The sequence below is a fragment of the Condylura cristata genome, unplaced genomic scaffold (genome assembly GCF_000260355.1).
Source record: "Condylura cristata isolate star-nosed mole 26May11 unplaced genomic scaffold, ConCri1.0 scaffold00021, whole genome shotgun sequence".
Taxonomy (NCBI): domain Eukaryota; kingdom Metazoa; phylum Chordata; class Mammalia; order Eulipotyphla; family Talpidae; genus Condylura; species Condylura cristata.
The window spans coordinates 28852076-28875980 of NW_004567122.1; the positions used below are offsets into that span (position 1 = coordinate 28852076).

General features: G+C 49.7%; 2 protein-coding genes across 8 annotated transcripts in view; one reads left to right on the forward strand and one right to left on the reverse strand.

The window, feature by feature from the left end:
- The window catches only part of CTNNA1 (catenin (cadherin-associated protein), alpha 1, 102kDa), a 305980-nt gene extending 302190 nt beyond the window's left edge, over window positions 1–3790 (forward strand). For all 4 annotated transcript variants that reach the window (XM_004686781.2, XM_012727837.1, XM_012727839.1 and 1 more), the window contains 4 exons: window positions 19–200; window positions 326–431; window positions 1617–1751; window positions 2632–3790. In XM_004686781.2, coding sequence (XP_004686838.2) covers window positions 19–200; window positions 326–431; window positions 1617–1751; window positions 2632–2919 — 711 coding nt within the window. In that variant the 3' untranslated portion in view covers window positions 2920–3790. The remainder of the gene's footprint in view (window positions 1–18; window positions 201–325; window positions 432–1616; window positions 1752–2631) is intronic.
- A 7186-nt stretch (window positions 3791–10976) lies between these two features.
- Window positions 10977–23905, reverse strand: part of SIL1 (SIL1 nucleotide exchange factor) — a 270953-nt gene continuing 258024 nt past the window's right edge. For all 4 annotated transcript variants that reach the window (XM_012727887.1, XM_012727884.1, XM_012727885.1 and 1 more), the window contains exons 8-10: window positions 14109–14205; window positions 13534–13698; window positions 10977–11494 (exon numbers count right to left, since the gene is read on the reverse strand). In XM_012727887.1, the coding sequence (XP_012583341.1) occupies window positions 11138–11494; window positions 13534–13698; window positions 14109–14205 (619 nt within the window). In that variant the 3' untranslated portion in view covers window positions 10977–11137. The remainder of the gene's footprint in view (window positions 11495–13533; window positions 13699–14108; window positions 14206–23905) is intronic.

The following is a 23905-nucleotide window of genomic DNA, read 5'->3' on the forward strand; positions in this document are numbered from 1 at the left end:
CTGTGCTTCTGATTTTAGGCGATCATGGCTCAGCTTCCCCAGGAGCAAAAAGCAAAGATTGCCGAACAGGTGGCCAGTTTCCAGGAAGAAAAGAGTAAACTTGATGCTGAGGTGTCCAAATGGGATGACAGTGGTAATGACATCATCGTGCTGGCCAAACAGATGTGTATGATTATGATGGAGATGACCGATTTTACTCGGTGAGTGGTCCCCACCCCCTGGCTGCACAGGGAGCAGTGGCCGACCAGGCTGCTTTGTGGATTCTGTTACCCATTCATTTCCAACCATAAGGATTTTCATATACAATGACTTTTTTTTGTTCCAGAGGTAAAGGACCACTGAAAAATACATCAGATGTGATTAGTGCTGCCAAAAAAATTGCTGAGGCAGGATCCCGGATGGATAAACTTGGCCGTACCATCGCAGACCACGTAAGTGGCACAGTTGTATGTGGGTCACTTTGCTGCATTCGTCCTGGGACTTGGGCAGCCCAGCCCGGCCCCTGCTCAAGGTTGTGACAGTAGGACTTTGATGGGACACAGCACCCTTCTTACTCACTAAGCTGGCTAGGTAACATCAGCATAGATTTTAAGGATTTCTGGAGCGGATGTGTTTCCTGACAGCTAGAACCATTCTCTACTGTGTACTTATTACGTCTCTGGGCAGGATCTGGATCCTGAAGTTCTAACATGTGGAGGCCAGGTGGAGTGGAGACGACTCTAGTGGATTTATTTCATACCAGACTCAGGAGCCTATTGGGCTAGTGTTCTGGAAGCCCAGTTGGGATCCTGAGTCTATGCTGTGGGTTCTCAACCTTCGTCCCTTGATGCACCATGTCTTGCTTGTTTTTCTAAGTTTCTCTCTGTAGTTACTAGCCTGCCCACCCTTCCACTGACGCTGCCACCTCGTAGCCTGCATGGGTAGCAGCAGTCTCATTCCTCAAGCCAAGATTCAGAAGTCATCCCTGATTCCTCTTTCATGTAATCCTGCGCTAAGCCTGATGCTTCCACTGGCCAAATCTATCTGGCTACTGCCCAGCATCTTCCTCTGTGCCACCAGCTCAGCCCACACCTCTGCAGTGCCGACCTTGGCTGCTGTGTTCCCTGCTGGCTGCCATTCTTCCCTCCCGCCGCTCTGCCCTGCTTTTCAATAACTTCTTAAGACTATGCAGTTTGGTCTGCAGGGCTTTATTTTATAACCCCTTGCCACTGCACCAGCCTTACAAGGAGAAATGTTTGCCGTCAACACCTCAGAGGTGGTTTCGTCTACAGGTAAAGCCTTGTGAATGGGCTCTGAGTTTTGCCATAGGACAGAACTTGGGTGGCAGCTGCCTGTAAGGTTCCCTGTGACTGAGCAAGACATGTGGGCTGCAGGGGCTCTTTTCCTTGTTTGCATACTCACTCAGCCTCCACCCATCCACTGTGTACAGTACACATGGTTATTACCTAGCACAACACACTCATGATTTTCCTCCACAACCTGACTCTTACTTAACTGTGACTGCCCCAGGAAATGGACACTGCAACTTCTTCTGAGCCTTTGACAGAGGGCATGGGGGCGAGGGGTGGGCTGGGCCTGGCCTGAGTGTTGGGTGCTAAGCCTTTTTCTCCCATCAGTGTCCAGACTCAGCCTGCAAGCAGGACCTGCTGGCTTACCTGCAGCGCATCGCCCTCTACTGCCACCAGCTCAACATCTGTAGCAAAGTCAAGGCTGAGGTGCAGAACCTTGGCGGGGAACTCGTCGTCTCTGGGGTAAGTTTTACCTGCAAAAAGAGATGGATAGTGGGAACAGGTTGCCAGATGTCCTGAATAAAAGTAGCCTACCACCTTACCTCCGCTGACCAGGGAAAGGATGCTGTGAAAAAACCTGAGATCCAGCTTGGAGGCCAAGGGATGCCTGCCGGCCATTCCCTGCTGGGCTGCAGCTCTGTTTAGCCTGGCTCTGTGGCGGCGGCTGGGAGCCGTGATAAGGCTGGCCTCTCGCTGGGAAAAAGTATTTTATCTTCCTGCTTTTCTTCTTCTCCCAGAGAAGAGCGGAGCCTGTTAAAAAATTGAAAGACAGCATAGCTAGGCTTCACACCGTCAGAGCAGTCTCTGTTTAACCATGTCACGGTAGCAGGACATCTCATCCTGGGTTCCACGGATTCCCTGTGGCCTCTGCTGATCCAGCGCAAGGTCCATTCAGACAAATTGTAGTCGAGCATGCTGCTGGGACTTGTCACCTGCTATAACCAATGCCTGAAATATCTAAATGAGGGGGTTTCCTGGTCAAAGCCATGGTGTTTGTGTTTACATCGCCAATTCGACACCTCTCCTCTGGTTAATGGTGCTTGTTGTCAGAGCTCTGTGGTCACTCAGGAAGAGGCAGCGCCGCCTCCCACTCGTTGACAGGTGCGGGCAGGCAAGGTGACTAGTGCCTTAGCGTTTCTTTTAATGTTCCCTTTTCTTCAAAGATCTGGAACACAGATGTTTTCAGGTTATCTAGGTTAAGCAGCAAGCCCACTGAGAGCTGATCAGTAGTGGGGCTGCTGCTCTGCCTGTCCAGGAGGGAGGACACAACAACAGCCTGAAGCTAGGAACCCTCCTGCAGACTTGGGCCTCTGTTACTCACCACCCTGTCTGTGCCTCGTAGGTGGACAGTGCCATGTCCCTGATCCAGGCTGCCAAGAACTTGATGAATGCCGTGGTGCAGACAGTGAAGGCGTCCTACGTGGCCTCCACAAAATACCAGAAGTCTCAGGGTATGGCTTCTCTCAACCTCCCCGCTGTGTCATGGAAGATGAAGGCACCTGAGAAAAAACCCTTGGTGAAGCGAGAGAAACAGGATGAGACACAGACCAAGATTAAGCGGGCATCTCAGAAGAAGCACGTGAGCCCCGTGCAGGCCCTCAGTGAGTTCAAAGCCATGGACAGTATCTAATGCTGCCCTTACCCCCCAGGTTCCTAAAGATCAGTCACTGCTCTTTGCTCAAATGTATTCGCTAAACAGAACACTGATAGTAGATTCCACGGGGAAATAGGCAGTTTTTAATCCTGGCCAGGTGGTGAATTTTATGAAGGCATACTTGTGTTTTAGTCAGTCACACACACACTTAAAATTCAGGAGCATTATTTCTAGCTATATATTTTTTATAAGCTTAAGAATCCTATAACCAAAGACAATCCCACACTAACTTGTTAACACCCTTGGCCAAGTTGCAATGCCTTTTCTTAGTGGTGGCTTTAGGGTTTGAGAGACAAGAATCAGGCTCACCTTCGGCTGGCCACTTACACCAGCCCAGGTGTTTAGTGACCAAAGACGACCCAGAGTGATCAGCTGGACGTCTTAGGAGACTGTCCCTGCAAAATGAATGTTCACTAAGAGGGACAGACCACACAAAAACTGTGTGAAATATAAGTATCATGAAGAAACTTGATTACTCTATGACATGAAATGAGAATTTTACTACATCGTTACTAATGTACTCTGCTGCAGGACATTAATAAAATCGCTTTTTTCCGGGCTAGAATGTTGTGACGCTGTAATCAGAACATGCTTTTCCCCCCTTTCTTCAGCTTCGAATGCAGATTCATCATTGGGCTCAGTTCTAATAATTGCAAGGTTTTCTGCCTTAGGCTTGCAACAGAGGCCTGACAGAGTAGTGTTTGCTTAGGCAATAATTTAGAGTTTTTACCTTATTTGTGATTACTATAGTGATTATAGCTGCAAGGTATAATATTACTGTCTTATTTAAATCTTATGAATTTGAATGTTTTTTACACTAACTTTTCCCAATAAAGTCCAATATGAAACCAAATCTAAGAGGTCCAAGACATTTTCTTTGCAGCATCTGCACTGCTTCCCAGGAACAAGACTGCGCGGGCCAGCTCCCCTGCCACCTTCATGGGCAGGTGAAAACCCTGGAGGCGTCCTGACAACTCTGCAAAGATGAGCCCAGCCCCTTCTGGGTTGCAGCACCACCTTTAGCAAAATTCCCTGAAAAGCCACGTGGCTGGCGGTTCGCGCTGACCTCTGTTCTGTCTATTCCGGTCTGCTCACATTCCCGTAGGGGTCACCTTCCCAACCTTGCATACGAGTGACCCAGACTCCAAGTACTGTGCACCTGTCAGCTTCCCTCTGGAACCCTACATGTCTCAGGGTGCCCCTACTTACCCTTTCTGCCTACTATCAGCTAAGCCAGCACCTCAAAGAATTTCTGTGTGACAAACTGCTCCAAAACTTAGCCACTAAAAACAAACATTACCTCAGTTTCTGAAGGTCAGGAATCCAGGAGCAGCTGAGCTGGAAGGTTGTCTGGGGTCTCTCAGGAGGCTGGGTGGGCTGAGGAGCTGCTTCTGAGCCCCCTCACCTGGTTGGTGGCAGAAGCGTCCGTGCCACACTCCCTGTCCTGCACCACAGTTCAGAATAGGGTCACCGATTTCCCCCAAAGTGAAGGGTCTAAGACAAAAGCAACCAGATAGAAGCCATTGTCTTTTAGTCTTGAAAGTGATAAGCCGTCACTGTGCTTTGCTGGCCACAAACACCACCCCGGTAGAGCGAACAAGAGGAGGTAGACTTCCCCCAGCGCTCTGAACGTTCCCCAGGCTGCTTGGAACATTCATTTCCCCCTACACACCACTGCACTAATACCACTGTGTTAGTTCCCCAGGCACTAACCATTGCTTCAGAACAAGTCTAATCACAGCCCTCAGCTCAAACCGTCCTGTTTATCTCCCCTCAGAGAACGCCAAGGTCCTAAATGTGGGATGTGGTCTCTGTCTTCTCTCTGACCTTACACTGTTCTACCTCATCTTGCCTTCTCCAGTTCCTGGCCCACACCCTCCACTGAGTCCTGCTCCTCTTCTACCAGTTAATCTGGACAGCTTATGTTGAGTTACAGGTCCTCGCCTCAGGCTTCTCCCCTTCACTGATAAGATTCCTAGTTGGAGGTCAAGGCTAAATACCTAGCAACCAGACTGGGCTAGGGAGGCTCAGGTACAAATATACACAGATGTTTGACTTACAAAGAGGTTATACTCTGATAAAACTGGTATAAACTGAAAATGGTATTAAGTCAAAAATGCATTCAATACACCCCATCTACTGCACATCTTATCTCTGCCTGGCCTACCATAAATGTGCTCAGAACACTCACATTAGCCTACATTTGGGCCAATTCATCTAACACAAAGCCTGGTTTATAGTTGAGGTTTAAGTCTCTCCAGCACAGGTGTCCTCCCTGGTGGCACAACCGGCTAAAGCATAACACTGTGAAACTATCCACACCCACTGCAGCACGAGTTCGATCCGCGGCTAAGGAGGTGACCCACTTGGTGCAGCAGACTTCCTGACCTGTCTGCTGCTCCCCTCACCAGTGTTTTTCAGTCCATCTGCCTGTTTTGCTCCCCATGCTTGTCTCTGGTGAATCCTTTTACCCTCCCCCACCTCTGCATACCTGGCCTATACCCCAGTTGTTACATGCATAAAAAAAGTCTCCCCAACATAGTATCACAAACCAGAATATCCACAAGCCCTGGCAACATGGTTGCTGCTTTATCTGCACAACTGCGGGGCAGCTCGAGCCTTACCACGTCACCATCCTGTCCTGTCGTCACCATCCTGTCCTGTCATCCGCTGACAGCACTACTGTCCTTATGCACCACGTGTGACGAGGCTGGAAAAGATCAACATTCAAAGTGTGGTTTCTTCTGAATGCTAGTAACTTTTAGAGCATCATTAGTCAAAACACTAAGTTGGCCAACCGTAAGTCTGACTGCCTGGATACATGCATTCACTATTTCTTACTCCAGTAAATAAATTGTAACACAAAGTCCACAAATAATAGTAAGATGTGCAATTCTCTTTACTGCAAACTCCACACAGTCCACCGATTTTCCCTGAAGGCCTTCACTTCTTTGGCTGAGATACTGCATCCACAGCCAGCCTACAAAAGCAACGCAACAGAAGCACTTTGGAATTTCATTTGTCCATGAATGACTTCTTTGCTGGATCAACAGACGATTTAGTTGACTTTGTGCTAACATGAAACACTTATTGGTATGAGCGTTCTCTTCATCCCTCTAAATCATCACCAAAACAATAAATAGTCTTAATATATGGCATTCTCCAATTTCTACCGGGAACGTCCTCCTGCCACGTCGAGGTACTGTCAGTGGCACGTCCTGGAGGCGCAGGTGGGCAGGGGGCGGGGGTAGGAGCTGGGGAGGAACGTGCCCCCGCCTGATGTGGAGGAGGTGGGTGAACTCAAGAGCACCGATGACAGTGAAAGGACTGGTTTGGAGTATTTTAAACATTTTAGTTTTGAATTCGCACAGTAAAACTTGCTTTTTGGTGTCTAATTTTATGAATTTGGATAGAGTGGTGTAACCACCATCGCAATCCAGACACAACCATTTCAGCCACACCCAAACCCCCAAGTCTCCAATGGAGAGGAGGCATCTCCTACTCTTTAAGTCTGTCAAAACTCCTAATCCTGTAGTTCTGCCTTTCCAGAAAGAGAAACGAGCAACAGCATGCAGCTGGCCTCTTGGCCATGAGGCCCTTGGGACGCGCACGTCGCAGTGTGCAGCGAGAGCTCGCTCCTGCACCGCTCGGCAGTTTTCCAGAGTGAGGCTGTGCCAGTCTCTTCCCGCCCCCAGACCAAAGGCTCTAGTTGTGGCACATAAAACTGATCCAGGAGCACCTGTACGTTTCTGTGTGAACCCAGACTTCTGTTACTGTTGGGAAACACCTGAGAGAGAGGCTGATCTCCTGCAGGGTTAAGTTACATGTGGACTATCGGAATCTGGAGTTCTCTGCTGCTGTGACTCTCATTCCCAGCAACGCGAGAGAAGGCCCCTTGTTCTACCTTCTCACCAGTACGTGGTCTCCCCAGGTTTTCAGTTTACATTATTACATTTTTTAGTTACTTGAATAGGTGTCTCACGGTGCCTTTTGGTGGTTTTAGTTTACATTTCCTAACAACTCATGATATGGAGTATCTTTTCATATGCTTGTCTATCCTCTTTGTATTTTCAATCTTTTGCCTGCTTTTTAAATTAGGGGGTTTTTTTATTGATGAATTTTAAGGATTCTTTATATATTCTGGATACAAAGCCTTTGTCAGATATTGGATGCAGGTTGTTATCTTCCTAGCAATTTCACCTATACAGCAAATCTTCAATTTGGATAAAGTCCAACTCATCAATTATTTATAAATTGTGTCTAGTTTTGCATCTAGGAACTTTACATAGACTCAAGATCATAAATATTTTTATTCTATTTCTACAAGAAGGACTGTTTCTTTTAGCTTTATGGGTGACTTGAATTAAATTTTGTATAAGATGTCAGTTATAGGTCAAGGTTCATATTTTACAATGTGGCTCCCCACTGGCTGCAGCACTAATTACTGAAAAAACAATCCTTCCTCCACTGCAGTGTCTTTGCACCTTCGTCAAAAATCAATTAACTATTATTTGTGAGAGTATGTTTCTCAGCTCCCTATTGATCCATGGAGTCTTTGATCGTTAAGTCTGATGTTTGGTGTATGATTTTTGTTGGCCATACTTTTTAAGGAAATGGACCAACATTTCTTCTAAGTTGTCAAAAGAACAGCCCTTCACTTGTTTGTGGCCATTATTATCCTTTCAGTGTTCGAAGGGTCTATGGTAGTACCTCGTCTCTAATTCCTGACATTGGTCTCATTGGTGTTTTCTTTTAAAAAACCGCACTTTCTTTCCACTGGTTTCTCTAGTTTTTCTTTTTCCCTTTTTAAGTTTCTTGGGATTTAATTTGCCCTTTTTCATTTTTTAAAATAACTTTGCTTTCTTAAAGTTATTTAATTCTAACTTTAAGTAATCTAATTTTTAGTAATGGCTTCACAGACTTACTGACTCTCCATGTTCCTAGCCCCCGGGCTGCAGTGGCTCCCAGCTGGCTCTGCGCACACCACACCCAAGGGTCTCTCTTCGGATGACCCCACCCACCTCCAGCTCCCTATTCAACATCACCCCTTCGATGTCCAACTGCTGCTCAATAGAACCATGTCCGAAACAACACTTACCTCAAAGTTTCAATCTCTGCTTGAACAAGCAGGCCATTGCCCACATGCCACGTGGCTTCCACAGACTATGTGCCCATGTTCCAAGTATGGCTTCATCCTTGATTCTTCCTTTGCAATGTAGGAAGGAGGAAGCACCAGGCTCAGGCACCAATGTGCCCCAGAATCCATGCTGGGGTCCAGTTTCCACCCTTGCTCCTATGTCCTCTGATCTTACCATAGTAACAAGAGGGATCCTGTAAAATGTCAGTGGCATGGGGTCTGTCTTCTTCCAATGCTCCCATCACAATGGGAAAGTCACATTACTCCCGCATCAGCCAAGATGTGTCCTCCCCTGGCTGCTCACTCTTCCCACTGACTCCATCTTGCTGCCCCAACACGATTCCGTGTTCCCAGAGCTCCCACGTGTCTTACCATCTCACTTCCTGCTACACACACTCGGCTCAACAGCAGGACCTTCCCAACAATTTCCTATCATGCTTCGTTTTTCTTCATAGTGCTTAGCTTTCACTGTCCAGCATCGCATTATATACTTATTTGGGATGTCTGCTCCTCCCTGCTGCTAATCTATTTACCATTTCACAATCTAGAACAGTTGTGAACCAGATCAGATTTCTTTTGTGAATGAGTAAATGAATCAGTGAGCAGCAGCCCAGAACCGAACCCTTGCTTCTAGCTCCCTCAAGATGAAGACTTGCCCTTAAGGCTAACAAGGCACTGGAGAATATGATCCCCTAAACCCTAGTAGCCGTACCTTGGCCCCCACCACTTCCTTCAGCTAGACTGAACTTGGGAGTTTCCGCTCATGAACCCCACTCCCTCTCTTTCTGGGACTGTTTGTTCTTCAAGCATCCTTCAGGTGTCTGCTTGGCAAGCGCTGATAGGTCAGGGCCCCCCCTGTAGCATCACCCATCCTGCTCCCAGACTGAGCTGTAAGTTACAGGGCCTAAGACAGGCCAACTGCTCAGTAAAAACAGTGCGAGTGAACATGTCAAGTAATAAGACCAACCTGGAGGGTGGGTAGGAACCCAGATCAGGGAGTTAGAGCGGGCCCAGCCAAGGAGCAGGGGCCCAACAACCCACAGGCCTGCAGGGTGAGCTGGCCACAGTGCCCAGTCTAGGCCACCAAGCTCAGTCTGCCGATCCTGCAGCCCCACTAAGTGCCAGGGGTGGGAGAAGGATATCACACGCAGGTCCTGCAGGCATAAGTTCCATCACCCCAGGCTCTGTGGTTCTGGTCCTTCCTTACCACGCCCTTCCTAATATTGAGCCCAGGCTCCATTCCTTGCCTTGGATTCCCAGGATGACCCCCAAAAGGGCAGCCAAGAAGGGCTCCTTATACACCTGCAAACAATAACCAATGATGACTCAGGAGGTGGAACCAAGACCTGTAACCAGGCAGTGCTGCTTTTCTCCAGTGTCCAGTGTCGGAGGCCCAGGACAGGGGCTAAATCTCAGCACTATCAGTGCTATGGCCTGAGTTGGATCCTGCCAACTCCAAGCCCTCCTCCCTCCCAGCAGGAGCCAGGGCAACCGAGCCCCCACACCTCCCCTCCCCTGTCTCACCCACATGCAGAGTATGACGCCATGTTGAAGGTGACTGCTGACCTTGACTGAGGCCAGACGCCCCACACCTACCTTTTGCACTGTGCCCTGTGCTGCATCTCCGCTGGCCTTCGCCATTGCCTGTCAAGTTAGACACCCCCTTCTCCAAGACCCATACTCCAGATTTCCGCACATGGTCTGTCAACAAATCCCAGCTCTGCCACCCACAACCTGTGTGACCCCAGGCAGGTCATTTATCCTCTCTGAAGATATCCAACATTTCCTCATCTATCAAATGTTCTGCACGGCAAATGAGATGTTTTGAGGTGGTACCCAACACTTGGTGGGCTCGCTCCTGAACCCTGGGGTTTGCTACCCTGATCCAACAGGCTCCCGATCCCCTCAACCTCCAGGGAGGACTCTGCCAGCTGTCTACCGGCTTCCTGGCTGTAGCCTGAGATAGACAGGAGAGGGCCTAAAGCTGAGCAAAGGGAAGGAACTGCCCACTTGCTCCATGTCTCTCGGGGCCTCAGCCTCCCTTTATCTCAGGGGAGCTGAAATTTCTCCATGCAAGGGCAGGCTGAGGTGATTTCTCCGTGGGGGATGGGAGGGGCTCCAGAGCAGCGGGAGGGAGCCTCTGGTGCACTGGAAAGGCTGAAAAACAAGCGCACCAGAATCCAAATCAGGAAAGCCCAGAGCTGGGGTTGCCGTGGCAACTGCAGCAGGTTCCCAGCCTGGTGCTCAGCCTCTCCAGGGTGGGGGCCAGGACTTGTCAGGCTCGGCTGCTCCTGCCTCCAAGGCCTCTCCTGTCTTGGCCTGATTCACAGACACAGGGCCAGGGACACAGGGCGGCACCTCTGTCCAGTCAGGTGGGTCAGGCAGGCCTGACCTCCTGCTAGCAGCTTTAGCGAGGTAACACTGCCCCAGAAGTGACACTCAGGGCCTGAATAGTACAGCAGACTTCACAGAGTCCTTCGACCCAGGTGGCAACCAGGGCCAGCAGTTGCCTGCACGTGGGGTCGCCCTCAGACTCCCACCTGTGCCAATGGCATCCAAGTTACGGCTTGGGCTCAGCACAGGGAGGGCAGTGAGCTGATCCCAGACCTCCCCTCAGGGCCAGCGGGAGCAGAGACAGGCGTGGGTCCAGGCACAGCAGGCCCAGGCACTGGTGCAGAGGTAGCCCCCTTTCACGATTACTATGTGTGAAAGTGCAGCGCCCCGGGCAGGGTTTCCTGAATCCAGCCCCTGTTACATGCCTGTCCTGGCTTCCAGCATGTTACCAGGGGCTGTCAGGGGCCTTTCACCCAACAACCCACCCAAGTAGCTTGCAAGGGGAAATGGGGGGGGGGGGCCCAGACATAGGGCTGTGCCCAGATACACAGTAAACAACGGCCTTTGTGTTTCCATTTAATGCCAAGCCAGCACTGCCCAGGTGAGCCCATGCCCCACTAGGGAAGTCCTCCTTTCTCTTGGTGTCTGCTAAACCCAGCCAAACAGGCACCCCCCAGCCTCACTAGCCGCACCCCAGTCCAGGCTGGGTGCTGGGGAAGAACCTCATCTCAGCTCTCTCATCAAGCTGTTGATGGAGCTCAGCAGTTCCCGGAAGTAGCCCTCGTCCTCGCCATCTTGGAGCTCCAGGGCAGCCAGCGCCTGGTACTCAGCCTGCAGGCTGGCCAGCGTCCTGCTCAGCTGGGGGTCCTGCTGGTAGCGGTCGCGACAGGTGGCCAGAAGGGCGCCCAGCGTCTGCAGCACCTTTTCTCGAGCATCGTGCTCAGGCAGGGCCAGGAGGCGGGCAGTGATCTCACACCAGCCCTGTTCCCGCAGGCCTGGCAGGAGGTGCACCTGGCGATACTGCTGCAGCTTCTCTGGGGACGTGTCCCGGGTCAGCTCAGCCTCCTCCTCGGCAAACATCTGCCGTGCACGCAGCCAGTCACCCGAGCGGGGGAAGGGAGAGAGAACACAGAGGGCGTCAGCTCCCAAGGAACATGGCTGGCCAAAGAGCCTGCATCCGCTTCCTTCAGCCCCATGGGGCTCACAGGCCGCACACAGGAGAAGGCAGCTGGGGCCTTGCACGCAAGTCAGTGCAGCAGCCATTTAACCGACTCCAGTTCCCTGACGTACCTCCGATCTCAGCACCATCCTGACCCCCCGAAGAGGTTAAGGGCCTGATCATAAGCCTCTGCAGCCTGTGCTCTGGGTGAGTCTCTGATAAACTTTGCTGGAAAGGCAAGGAGGGCAGGGACTTCAGACTGGCACAGCAGCAAGAAGGGCCGACACCACTCAGTACTGTCAGCGCCAGCGCCAGATCCCCACCGTGGAGGCACCAGAGGCTGCGGGTGCCCAACCGCAGGCACCGCTCCCTTCTCTGCCGAGGGGAGTCTCAGGCCAGGTCCCCATTCTGCCTGGGAGGCTTGAATGCTGCCTCCTTAACGCCAACAATGCCTAGGCTGCAACCATACTCACCTGCCCATAGCATCCCCGGACCTGACCCTAACTTTGCCAGTTCTTCACTCTTTCTGAGAAGCCACAAGAACAGAGAACTCTTGAAGCACAGGGGATGGCTGATGTCTATCCTCAAGCTCTTGAGCTCAAACTCCTCCACTGCCCTCCCTTCCTGAAGGAGGAAGGCTGACTACTAGCAGAAAGATGCCAGTGGCTCCCCAAAGCCTCAAAAGTGGCACCCAGAGCCAGCTGACCAGGGCAACCTTGGTGAACGTGCAACACTCCTGGTAACTCTCTGGCAGTGAGCAGCTGTCACAGTAGAGCCAGGGCTGAGGCAGCAGAGACACCCAGAAACCAGAGGGAGATCAGTTTCTACTGGGAAATGCCAAGCCAGGCTCGCTGCCCCTTTCCCAAGGAAGGGATTCTTAATTCAGCTGCCCGAGCCTTATTAATTGGACATGAGCAGCGCATATCTGCCTGCTGTTCTGAGAAACTAGCTTTCTGCAATGTGGAGAAGGTGGGAGGGGGGATAGACAGAGGGAGAGAGACAGAAGGTGGGGGTGAGCAGAGAGAAGGGTGAGGGAAGAGAGGAAGTAAGAGGGGACAGGTGGAGATGGAGATAGAATGAGACGGCTACTGCACACACACAAAAGCACACAGCTGACAGCAAAGTGACCACAGACAAGTATGACCCCCAACCCAAGGCCTGGGAGGGGCAGGGAAAAGGTGCTGCCCCTCTCAGCCTGCAGCAGCCCCCACAAACCCCTCCACCGGCAGGCAAGCATGCGGTGCTGCCCAGCTCTGCTCCACCAATCTGCAGTCAGCTGTTTGGGGAGCGTGTGGCCGAGGGAGGCAGTTGAGAGGCGCTGCCAATGCTCCACAGCAGCTGAATTAAGAATCCAGGCCTGGCTGGATTTACTCTCCTTAATTAAGACTTTTTAGGCTCACAAAGACTGAAGTGGAACCAGCACAAGCCTCCTCCCAGGTGGCGAGCAACTGGAGTCCCTGGGGCTCCTGAGGGCAGTCACTGAGCCCCTCTGCCCAGAGACAGTGCTCCCAAGGAAACATCCCCAGTTTCTAGAATCTTGATTCAGCATCATCCTGCTCTGGGTCTCTGGATCCGAGACATCTCCCAGGCACAGCTGCTCCATCCCACCTGCTCCTCAACACACCTTAAGCTTCTGCCAAATGACCTTTTACTCACAAAGGGCTGTCCTGGTTACTTCCACCCTCCCACCACACCACACCAACCCCACTGTGGGCACATTGCTCTCTCTGCTAGTCCTCAGGTTTCACCTTAGCTGCCACTTCTGACAGGATAAGTCCCTGATGGCTCAGAAACCCTGGGCTCAAGGCCCCACAGCATCACTGTCTGCCTAGCACAGGGCTGGCTCATGTGCTCTGGTGCTCAGGTATTTGAGATGGAAGGACGAGATCAGGGAGGGGAGGGCCCACACAGAGCTAGAGGCCACCACAAAGCAAAGTGAAGGCTAGGCCTGGGCACTCACCTTCTCAGTGACCAAGTCATACAGCAGGGTGACCACACGCACGGCCAGCACCTCTGTGCCCTTCTCCTGTGCCAGACTCCTTAGGACCTGCAGGCCCCCCAGCTTCAGAAATTGCTGCTGGGCATAGGGAAAGTGTCGCAGCAGGGAGCACAGTGCAAACAGGACCTGGTGAGGCACAGATTCAGACAGGTGACGATGAGGGGCTATACGAGGCTGGCCCTGACCCATGACCAAGGAAAGGCAGCCAGTGACATTCCAACTACTCCACACCCCTCAGGAGCACTATACGCAGAGCCCAAGTTTGGAGAGTCAGAGATGTCAGATGGCTCTGACATCAACCAGCGGGTAAATGGAGGCCCAGAGGAAGATGCACTGTTGGAGCTGAACCCAGACTTCCAGAGCTCTTGGCTTGCTGCCATGCTGGGACCATGTTGAGTGGGACCTCGCCCCCCTGTGCTACCCAGCGAAGATGATTCATGTCCCCAAGGTGAGATGCACAGCCTGGAAAGGCTCCCTCTCCTTTCAGTCTACCCTGTGGTGCTGGGGGCTGGGCAGGAAGAGCCAGCGGGACACACCTTCTTCTTTGCCGTGAGAGGCTGCTCCGTGGCCAGGATCACCAGCAGCTTCTGCAGAGCTCCCCCCTCGATGGCCTCCACCTGGACCTTAGGGTTGCTGTGGGGAGAAGCAAAAGAAAGTGTGTTTTTGTACCCACTACCAACTCAGATGCCTTCCCTTGTGCCCATCCTACGACTGGGTGGCCAGAGAGCCGACGCCACCCCAGCCATCTCTGAGACAAACAAAGCACAAAGGGAGGGCCCTCTCCAGACAAGCTAGAACACAGCTGGGAGCAGACACCAGTCTGTGCAGACACACCTAGTACAAGGGCCTATAGATACAGAGCTAAGGGCTCCCAGGTCTCCCACTCCCCAGCAGCAAAAGCTGGGGTGATCCAGAAGGGAAATAACCCCCACCATTTGAATATTCTTCCTATGCCGGAAGTGATAGTTGAAGTTCTCTCCTCCTCAGCCCCCAAGTCAGTCTTGTGTTCCTTCTTTCCCGACCCCAAATACATCACACACTGGAGGGCCGCTACTAATAGGCCGGTTAGCACATGCAGCTCAAGGCCAGGCACCGGGACCCAGCCCTCTACCTCCTCGGGAAGCAGATAGCCATGGGAACGCTAGAAGGATGAAGGCAGGGGAAGAACAAGATTCAAGGAGCCTCTGAATCCCTGAGATCCTAAAATAGCCCCAACACAGCTGCCACCCCGTCAACTCTTCACTCTGTTTGAACAGCTACTGTGATTTTTCTCCATCCCTATGTTCTCAGCACTCAGCACAAAGCCCGCCATGCCATAGGGTCCGGGTGACAGGAAATGAATGAACAAACACACGAAGAGCCAGTTTGTGCTAGCCAGCAGATAGGCCACAGTGCAACAGTCGCCCTTAGCTGCCCCAGCATCTCCCGCTCTGGGCAGGAGAGGGTGATGAGGTTCACTCACTGGATGCACAGTCCTCCTGGCTCCACCTTTTCATGGATGTAGGGCCTCAGGCAGGGAACATGGCTTCCTAAGATCAACCTAGTGATCAATTAAAGAGTGAGTGCCAAACCCAGGGATCTGTAATTAGGCCCTTGAGGGAAGTCAAGGTTCCCTCACTGGCTCACTTACACAGCCTCAGAGAAGAAAGGCAGCAGGAACAGGAAAAGCTGAAGGCAAGCAGCCAGCGGATGGGTGAGGCCAGAAGTCAGTGGCCTCACGATCAGCAGAGCCCACAAAGGTGACCGGGTCTCTGCCTGACTCCAGCTGTCTTATCACGGCCACTAGCTGGACCACGAAGGCCTTTTTCCTACTAACTTCCAGTCTTGGAAGGAGATCCACATGGCAGTCTAGAGAGTGAAGCAGAGTCTAGGGGAGTAATGACAAATCAGAGGCAGCTGGCTCATGGTGGGGGGAAACTTCGAGAAAGGGGGAGGCAAGCAATGAGAGCGCACACTGCTGCTGGCAGAGCGGCCAAGAACACCCAGAAAAGCTGGCTGCGGGAGTGATGGAATGATGGTCCACCCCTCTGCGCACCTTCAAGGTTCAGAGCAGGCTCACACATGCTGAGTTGGGGTTTCCTGCTGTAAAATGGGAGCTACTGGTCCCTGCATCCTCTCAGGCAGAGGGAAGCGCAGGTAGCGTGGCAGTCCCCTGCAGCCCCAGTGCCCCGCTGAGCAGTCAGTCTGGAGACAGGCTGGGTTGTGCTGGGGTCTCTGGGGAAGGAGGACCGACAGTTCCTCTCCAGACAGGGAGGTGGGTGTTGATGCAGGGGGCCTGGGAGCTCATTCTCTCCCCTGCCCCTGCCCGCTCCCCCACTCCCCAACTTGAGAAAGGCAGCTGCTTCATCAAAGCGTGAGCTAATTAGGGCTGTCTCTGCCATCATGTGCCTGAGGAACGTTCACCCGCGACAGGCAGGGTCTAAGAAAAGACGACCACGCTGGAAAATTCACACAAACATCAAATGCTGCCTCCCAAACAAGGGGGGCTGCGAGGCCCGACATCGCGTGGATCTCAGGGAAGCAACACCAAGGAACCCCGTCTGCAGGGTCCTGCAGAGAGTCAGACAAGTCCCACAAAGACAGCACTTGAGACTACCCTTGTCTACAGGGTTGCTGACCTAATCGCCCAGCACCCTGAAGGCAAGGCCGGACCCAGAACAGAGGGGCCATCCACCGTGACGGGCCTGAGCTGGCCAAGGAACCCCCCGGCCGGCACCTCCCAGACTCAGCCCTGTCAGCAATGCCAGTAATGGTGGGGAAGGAGGCAGACCCAAACCCCTAACGGAACCAGAGCACAAATAAGAAGCAAACTGCCAGGGTCAAAGAGAAGGGCACACACTGTGTAGGCAAATCCTGGGATCCCCAGAGAAAGAACCAGCTTATTGAGTGTAAGATGAAAAAGTCAGTAAGAGATACTGTTTCCCTGGTACTTCTCGCCCAAGAGAGCCCCAATGTGATTTAGAGACCGTCAGACAACACTCTGTTCTAAGAAGGATCTAGAAGCAAGCCACGGCCAGGAAGCTTCTCTAAAAGAAAAAAACACCTGCGTGCATGTCAGATCATCCTAGGAGAAGCTCAGTGGGTTCTCTGCCACTCAACACCTAACACAGCAGGATCCATACATGTGAGAGCATCTACACCACCTAATTCGACTTTCCAGTTTAAGAGAGAACCAGTGATGACTGTGTACCCTTTGGCCAGACCAGGTGGCTCGGACTAAGATCTGTGGGCTCAAAGAAAGGACAAGAGAGCGGGGAGAGGCTCGGCGCACAGGTGAGGGAGATGGCCTGTGGACAGGAGCGAGGCAGGTACTCGGACAGCATGAGCGAGTGCAGACAGGAAGAATACCGTCCTGCCCTGGAGAGTCACGGGAAGTGAGGCTGAGAGGAAAAGCTGACACCAGGGCAGGCGGAGTCGCAGGTCGCAGTGCCAAGGAGACAATGCAGGAACTACCCAGCACAGAAGCTGCTCCTGCTCCTTTCCTCAGACCACCCCCCCTACCCCCAAAGTAGCCTCATGGAGTGTCAGAAACAAGTCCCTGCAGGGCACACAAACACCAGAGAGGGCCAGGGAACGGGGCCGTGTCAGCACAATAACCCCGGGAATGGGCGAGGAGCACAAGGCATAACCCACCTTCCCCAGGCAGGTCAGTTCTGGCTACATGGTGTGTGCCTGTACCTGCCCGTGTCCTTCCCTGCCCTGATACTCCTTTCCTTCACTGGAAATGCTGCTGCCTCTCCTACCCCGTGTGGTTTGGCGCCCCCCCACCCCCAGTTCATAGGGGCTGGCTTATGGCTCATGGATGGCACACAGCCCCCCACCCCCACCAAAGCTTCAGTGGATCACCTGAGGCAGGGGCCCTCAGGTGAGTCTGGGCCCTTCCATCATCTGCACTGGTGTCAGGACATGGTAAAGTTAAGTTTCCCCACCAGGTAGACTGCTATAGCCAGGAGCACCTACAGCCACAACAGCAGCAGGAGAGACTCACCCCATCCTGTGAAGGGAGGCGGACACAAAAGAGGTCCAACAGGAAAGCTAGCGCAGAGAGAGAAAATAAAAGCCTGATGCCTTGTATAACTTGCAGAAGTCACTTTCACAAGGCAGCAACACCCACTCTGTGATCTGCATCGGGTAAGCAGAGCAGGACTGGGGGCCCAGCATGGCCCTGTGGCCGAGGGCAGCCTCAACAGCCTGGGCTCAGACCTGGCCGGCTTTTTTCCTGGCCAGTTTAATTGTGGACACTAACTCTGGGCCCTAGCCCAGGCTTTGGGGCTCTGTGAACACTTTGGGGATCCCATTATATTACCCTCTAAAATAAGCCTTGTAGGGATGCTCAGGCAGGGCCTAGAAACACAGTCACAGCCAGGGAAGAGCAGGCGACAAGATACGCATTCGCAAATAGCAATCAGGTATTTTAAAGCCATTTGCCCCAGAGAATTAAAAACCAACATGTTCTTAGAACATTTCTCTTCCTTAAGTAGCCTAGCCTTGAGCTCTAAATGTTCAAGGTTGTATGTTTCTAGGGAGGAAGTGCCTGAAACAGCTCAGAGTGAGGTCCAGAGGACCCAGAGGTGCAAGGGCCAAGGCTTAGGGAATACTTGGTGAGAATCCTGGGAATAATGACTGATGACCTCACTTCATTTCCTCACTTGTGAGGCACAACTGCAAAACCACCTCTGTTAAAAACAACGAACACTGCCACAATTAGCTTGCCAGTGCATCGGGATGGAGAGACTAAGATCATGGCCAGAGGTCAGAACAAGAGCTTGATTCAGCCCAGAGGTCTCACCCTCTCCTGCCTACAGATCTGGCCTAAGCCTAGGAGTAGGGGAGGGAGTAGGGGTGGGGGAAATCAGTCTTGGCAGGAAGGTGGGTGTCCTGGTGTCCTGACAGTGGAGAATTTGCAAGTTAACAGGGCGGTGGTCTGCAAGCAGCTCAGTGACCTCAAGGGCACTGGTGTACTCAAAGTCAACAGAAGGATATTAAGGACGTAGGCTAGACTCTGCCGAGATAAATGAGAATAAACCTTGTTCAGGGCTAAGCCGACTGGACTGAATAAATACCATTAGCACTTGGATTACTGAGATGTTCACAATCAGCAGGCAAGTCAGCTGTCTGTGTGCAGAGGAACAGCAGCAGCTGCTACTCTGTAAATCTTGTGGGATTGGGGGGTGGGGGGAGGCTTTTACAAAAATGGAAGTGATTGCATCTGCAGAAACCAAACCTTTTGGGTCAGGGTGACAGCAATATGGGCCATCTGCCAAGGGTCAGAGGTCATACCTTACTTAACCAGAGCCAAGGAAGCAGGGGGCTGGTGGGAGGTGGTGGCGCTGATTTCAGGGTGCCCACCCAGGTCCCTCCAGGTGCCTGTGAGAGTGCTGCCTTCAACCACCCGGGAGCTTCCCTGCTCCAGTCTGAGCATGCAGGACTAGCTATGAAATTTTTAAGACCCATTGCAAAGTTGAAATGAGGGGGTCTTTGTTCGAAAACTATTAGAAATTTCAAGACAGCACAGGCAGAACATGAAGCCAAGCACAGACCCTCTCAGAGAAGGGTGCTGTACAGGGTATGGGCAGCCGGTCACAAAGCTGCAGGACCAGAATATGTGCAAGAATCAGAAGACGGAAACTGAGCTCAGGAATGAATCAGAACAAGAACTAAGAGAGACTCTGAATCAGTGAAAAGGAGGAAAATTGGAAAAGGTGGAGTTCTGGGATGGGAAATAAGGGCTAGGCTGACTGCCGAGGTAAGGACTGAGGAAATGATCCTAAGCTGAAGCCCCTGACACAGAGGCTGTGTCATGTAGAGACCCTGACTTCAGCCTTGTCCACAGGACACAGAGCAGAGGTGAGTTCTTTCATGAATCCTCATAATATTTTAATTAAGAAATTATTGTTTCTTTTCCTTGTCTTAAAAAGAAGGCAAAGCTGATTTTTACTGAAAAGCTCCCTGAGAAGGTGCTGTGCAGGTGGGGGACCTCCCGGGGCTGGTGTGCTTAGGCTTACTCTTTCAGTACCTCTTACTATCCTGCCTGATGAAGTTGTGAAAGCTCACTGACTTATCTAGAGAAAAGAGACTCCTCTGAGGGGTGTCACCTATCTGTGACCTTGATCATCTGTGAAACAGAAGTTTGCAAGGTATATAATCCTGAAATAGGTAGGTTCACTGGGATCTATACTAACCTGCCATCTAGAGATGAACTGGGTTAAGCAATAAATTTAACCAATGAAGATATGGACAATTAGCCACTGTATAAAAATAGAATAGCTTCACACACACACACACACACACACACACACACACACACACACACACACACACACAAAAATCCACAATTCCACATCCAACTCTTCTACATCAAAGTGAAGACCCAGGTGAGAGTATCTGGCCTGTAAAATGAGCCTTCTACTTCCAAATGTGGAGAAACCACACTGAACCCATCCAGAAGTTCTACCTGGACATGGAGAAAGATAGGAGTACCACTAGGAGGATCACATACAGTTCCCAAACAGAGCCAGCCATGTAAAAAATGGGGGAAATGGACACCCACTACTACTCAGAGCGGTAATGCTCATGGGGTATCTCCTCACAGTGGCATCTCTATTCAGATGCACAGACACACACATACACACACACAGATAATCAACTTGGAGCAATAAGGGGACCCAAGAGGAATGGGTACCAAAGAACTTTCCTGAGGGAAATCTAGTAGCTCTACATCACAATCACCTGGGGCACATTGTTTTTTTCATTTCAGACTGGACATTTAAAAGTATATGAGAAGTTACAAAGAAAAATAATGCACAGAAAAAATGCAAAATAGTAAAAGAACTCCCTTTGAAAATTTGCCATTAGCATTTAACCACTTTTGCTTTTTTCTACATGTTCAGAAACATTGGAAAGCTGCAGATGTGGTGTTCTGACACCACTAAGTGTGTGTTTTGTAAGAATATAATCAAAGTACAATTATCAAAATTAAAAAGAAACACTAATACATTAATAATAAAACATTAATAGGCAATGACCTATAGATAATACATGATCCGACTGTCTCAACAATATCCTTCTTATAAAAACAATTTTGGTCCAATACAGGACTACACAGTGCGTCTAGTTGTATCTTTGTCTCATTACACCTGACCCTTCCTTAGCTTGTCCTTGTCTTTCATGCCATTGAGAGTTTTGAAGAATGCAGGACAGCTGTACAATGTCCCACAGCCTGAATTTGATGAGTTTTCCGTGATTAGATTAGGGTATACTGACAGGAATACAATATAATGCACTGTCTTTCTCAGGGCATTGTATCAAGGACATGATGTCAGACCCCCAACATGGTCATTTTGATTATTTCTTCACCACAAAAATACTATTTCTCCCTTCAAAGTCAATATTTTGTGGGATGACACAGAAATAAGAAAACAGCCTGCTCCTTATCATAATTTCACGCGCCTGTTCGGGCATTCACTGATTATTCTTTTAAAAATAGCTATTACTATGATGTTTGTCAGATCATGATATAAAATTTCACAACTCAGTGCTCAGCAGACCAGGGCCCTGCTCTATTTCAGGGACCCACTGCAACACCCAGGTGAGCCTCCTTGACTCCAGGCCCAGCCACCAGCTCTTAGGGACTCCACAGAGGCCTGAGTCACCACCTTGCAAGCCCTAGTTATTCACCATGGGACCTGGGCTTTACCAAAAAGTGCATCCCACTCAGCACTCAACCACGTAACGTAAAGCTTCCAACTATATCAGAAATCTTCAGAATCCTCTGGCCTCCTGGCTACCAGAAATATGCCCTGTGCCACCATTCCTGGGCAGGGTGAAATCTCAACAATTCAGCCTCTTGACTCAACATCACCCAGCCCTACCAGCCATTTGAACAAGGCCCAGCAGAGTTTTGTGGGAGGCTGTAGCATCACCCCAGGTGGAATAAGATCCCAGTAACTGTACCCACCATCAGGTAAAACACCCACAACAACCGGTGAGGAGGATTCATACACAACAAAGGGCCCAACTACATCAGAGCAAACCCAAAGCAGACAATGGGGAGAAGGAAAAGTAAAAATGGCCAAGCCAGCTGTCAGTGGAACAATACACCACACACACAAAAATCAAACAGCAAAATCCAGTAACTCAACCATGGAAGAATTCCTCTTCCTGAACTGTGAAGAGTTCGAAATTGCCATAATTAACAAAGTCAAAAAATTCAAATAAGACAAACAAAACTCAGAAAAAGCAAATAAGAGGTATATGAGAAGACACAGAAGAAGAAAATAATGTTATAAGAAACAATCAATAAACTGGAGATCAAGGTTGAAACTTAGAATAGGAAAATAAAGGAACTGCAAAATGTAAACAGATCAATGGAAGAGATGAAATTTTCTGGAAAAAAAAAAACAAAACAAAACATGGAAATAGAATAGACCAAGTAGAAGAATGAATCCATAATCTTGAAAATACAGATATAAAAAGAATCATGAATGAAAAGGAAAGATACAAAGGGAAAAATACTTCAATAATTGTTGACACCATGAGGAAAGGAATCCCAGAAGGTGAAGAGAGAGGCAATGGAATCCCAGAAGGTGAAGAGAGAGGCAATGGAACGGGAAAGCTATTCAAGGAAATAACTGAAGAAAACTTTCCAAACTTGAAGAAAATGAAAATATACACACAGGAACCTATTACAACGAAAGGAAAAGTACAGCAAGACACAGGTTAGTAAAGCTTCGAAGACAAAGGAAAAATAATGAAACTGATGAGGGGGAGGAAACAGATAACTATAATGGAAAACCTACTAAGCTAATATTAGACACCTCTGAAGAAATATTACAGGCAAGAAGAGAATGGAAAATATATTCAAAAAACTTCAAGACCAAAAAAAAAAAAAACCCACTAGCAAAGAGTAGTTTATCCTGCAAAACTTTCCTTCCTATAGGAGGGGAAAAGAAACCTTCTCAAACAAACAGTATCTTCAGAAATTCACTACTACTAACTCCCCACTCCAAGAAACATTACAAGAAGCCATCAGATCAGAGGGAATGAACGCAAAGATCCAAAGAAGGAATTGAATAGCATCACAAAACAATGAACAAAATGGCAGGAACAGACTTCTATATTCTTCTTAAACATTAGTAGACTAAACTGGCAAATAAAAAGAAACAGAGTAGCATGTTGGATTAGAAAACAGCAGACTCCAACCCTGCTGCCTCCAGGAAACATACCTAAATTCTAAAGATAAACACAGATTGAAAGTAAAGGGTTAGAAAACAACCCTTATAATTCTATAAGCAAATTATACCCAAGAGGAGGCAGGGGCAGCCATACTTAGATAAAATAGACATTAAGCTAAAAATGGTAACATGAGACATACTGGGTTGTCAGCAAAGTCATGATGCACTTTTGCTTCAAAATATACTTTATGATTTTCCTGACCCCCCACGATGGATGGATACAATGTAATGATCAAGGGGTAATACACCAAGAAAACATAATACTCATCAACATATAGGCACCAAAAGATGGAGCAGCAAAATACATTAGACAATTACTATCATCTCTAAAAACAGACATTGGGGAAAATATATTATGTGGTAGGAGACTTCAACACCTCATTCTCCCAATGGACAGATGGAAGAGACAGGAAATAAGCATGTACACAACAGACCTAAACTGAGCTCTAAACCACATGAGCCTGATACCTACAGGACACTGCACCCCCAAAAACCAAATACACCATTTTTCTCCAGTGCAAAAGGATCATTCTTCCAGAAATGACTACATACTGGGTCGTAAGACAAACATCAACAAATATATGAAAATCAAAATCACACCAAGTATGTCCTCAGACCATACAGGTATCAAACTAAACATCAATCATGAAAAAAAAGCAAGGTGATCTCCCAACATGTAAAGATTGAACATGTTTTTGAAAGACCACCGGATTAATGAGGAAATCAAAGAGTAAAAAAATACCTTGAGACAAATGATAATTAAGACACAAACTTCCAGAACAAATGGGACACAACAGAAGCAGTATTGAGAAGTACATAGTAATTAAGAAACAAGAAAGAACCCAAAGAAACAACATAATTTCCCATTTCAAGGGACTAGAAAGAGAACAAAAACAAACCCCAAAAGCTGGTGGGGGGGGTTGGGGGGTGGAAGGTGGGAAAGGAAAAATTAGAGCAGTTAGTGCAGCAGACCTCTTCTGTCTCTCCCACTGCTCCCCTCAACAGTGGATTTCAATAGATCTGCCTGTTCTGCTCACCACTCTGTTTTTGGTGAATCCTCTAACCCCACCCCACCCCACATCTCTGGCCAGCACCCAGGC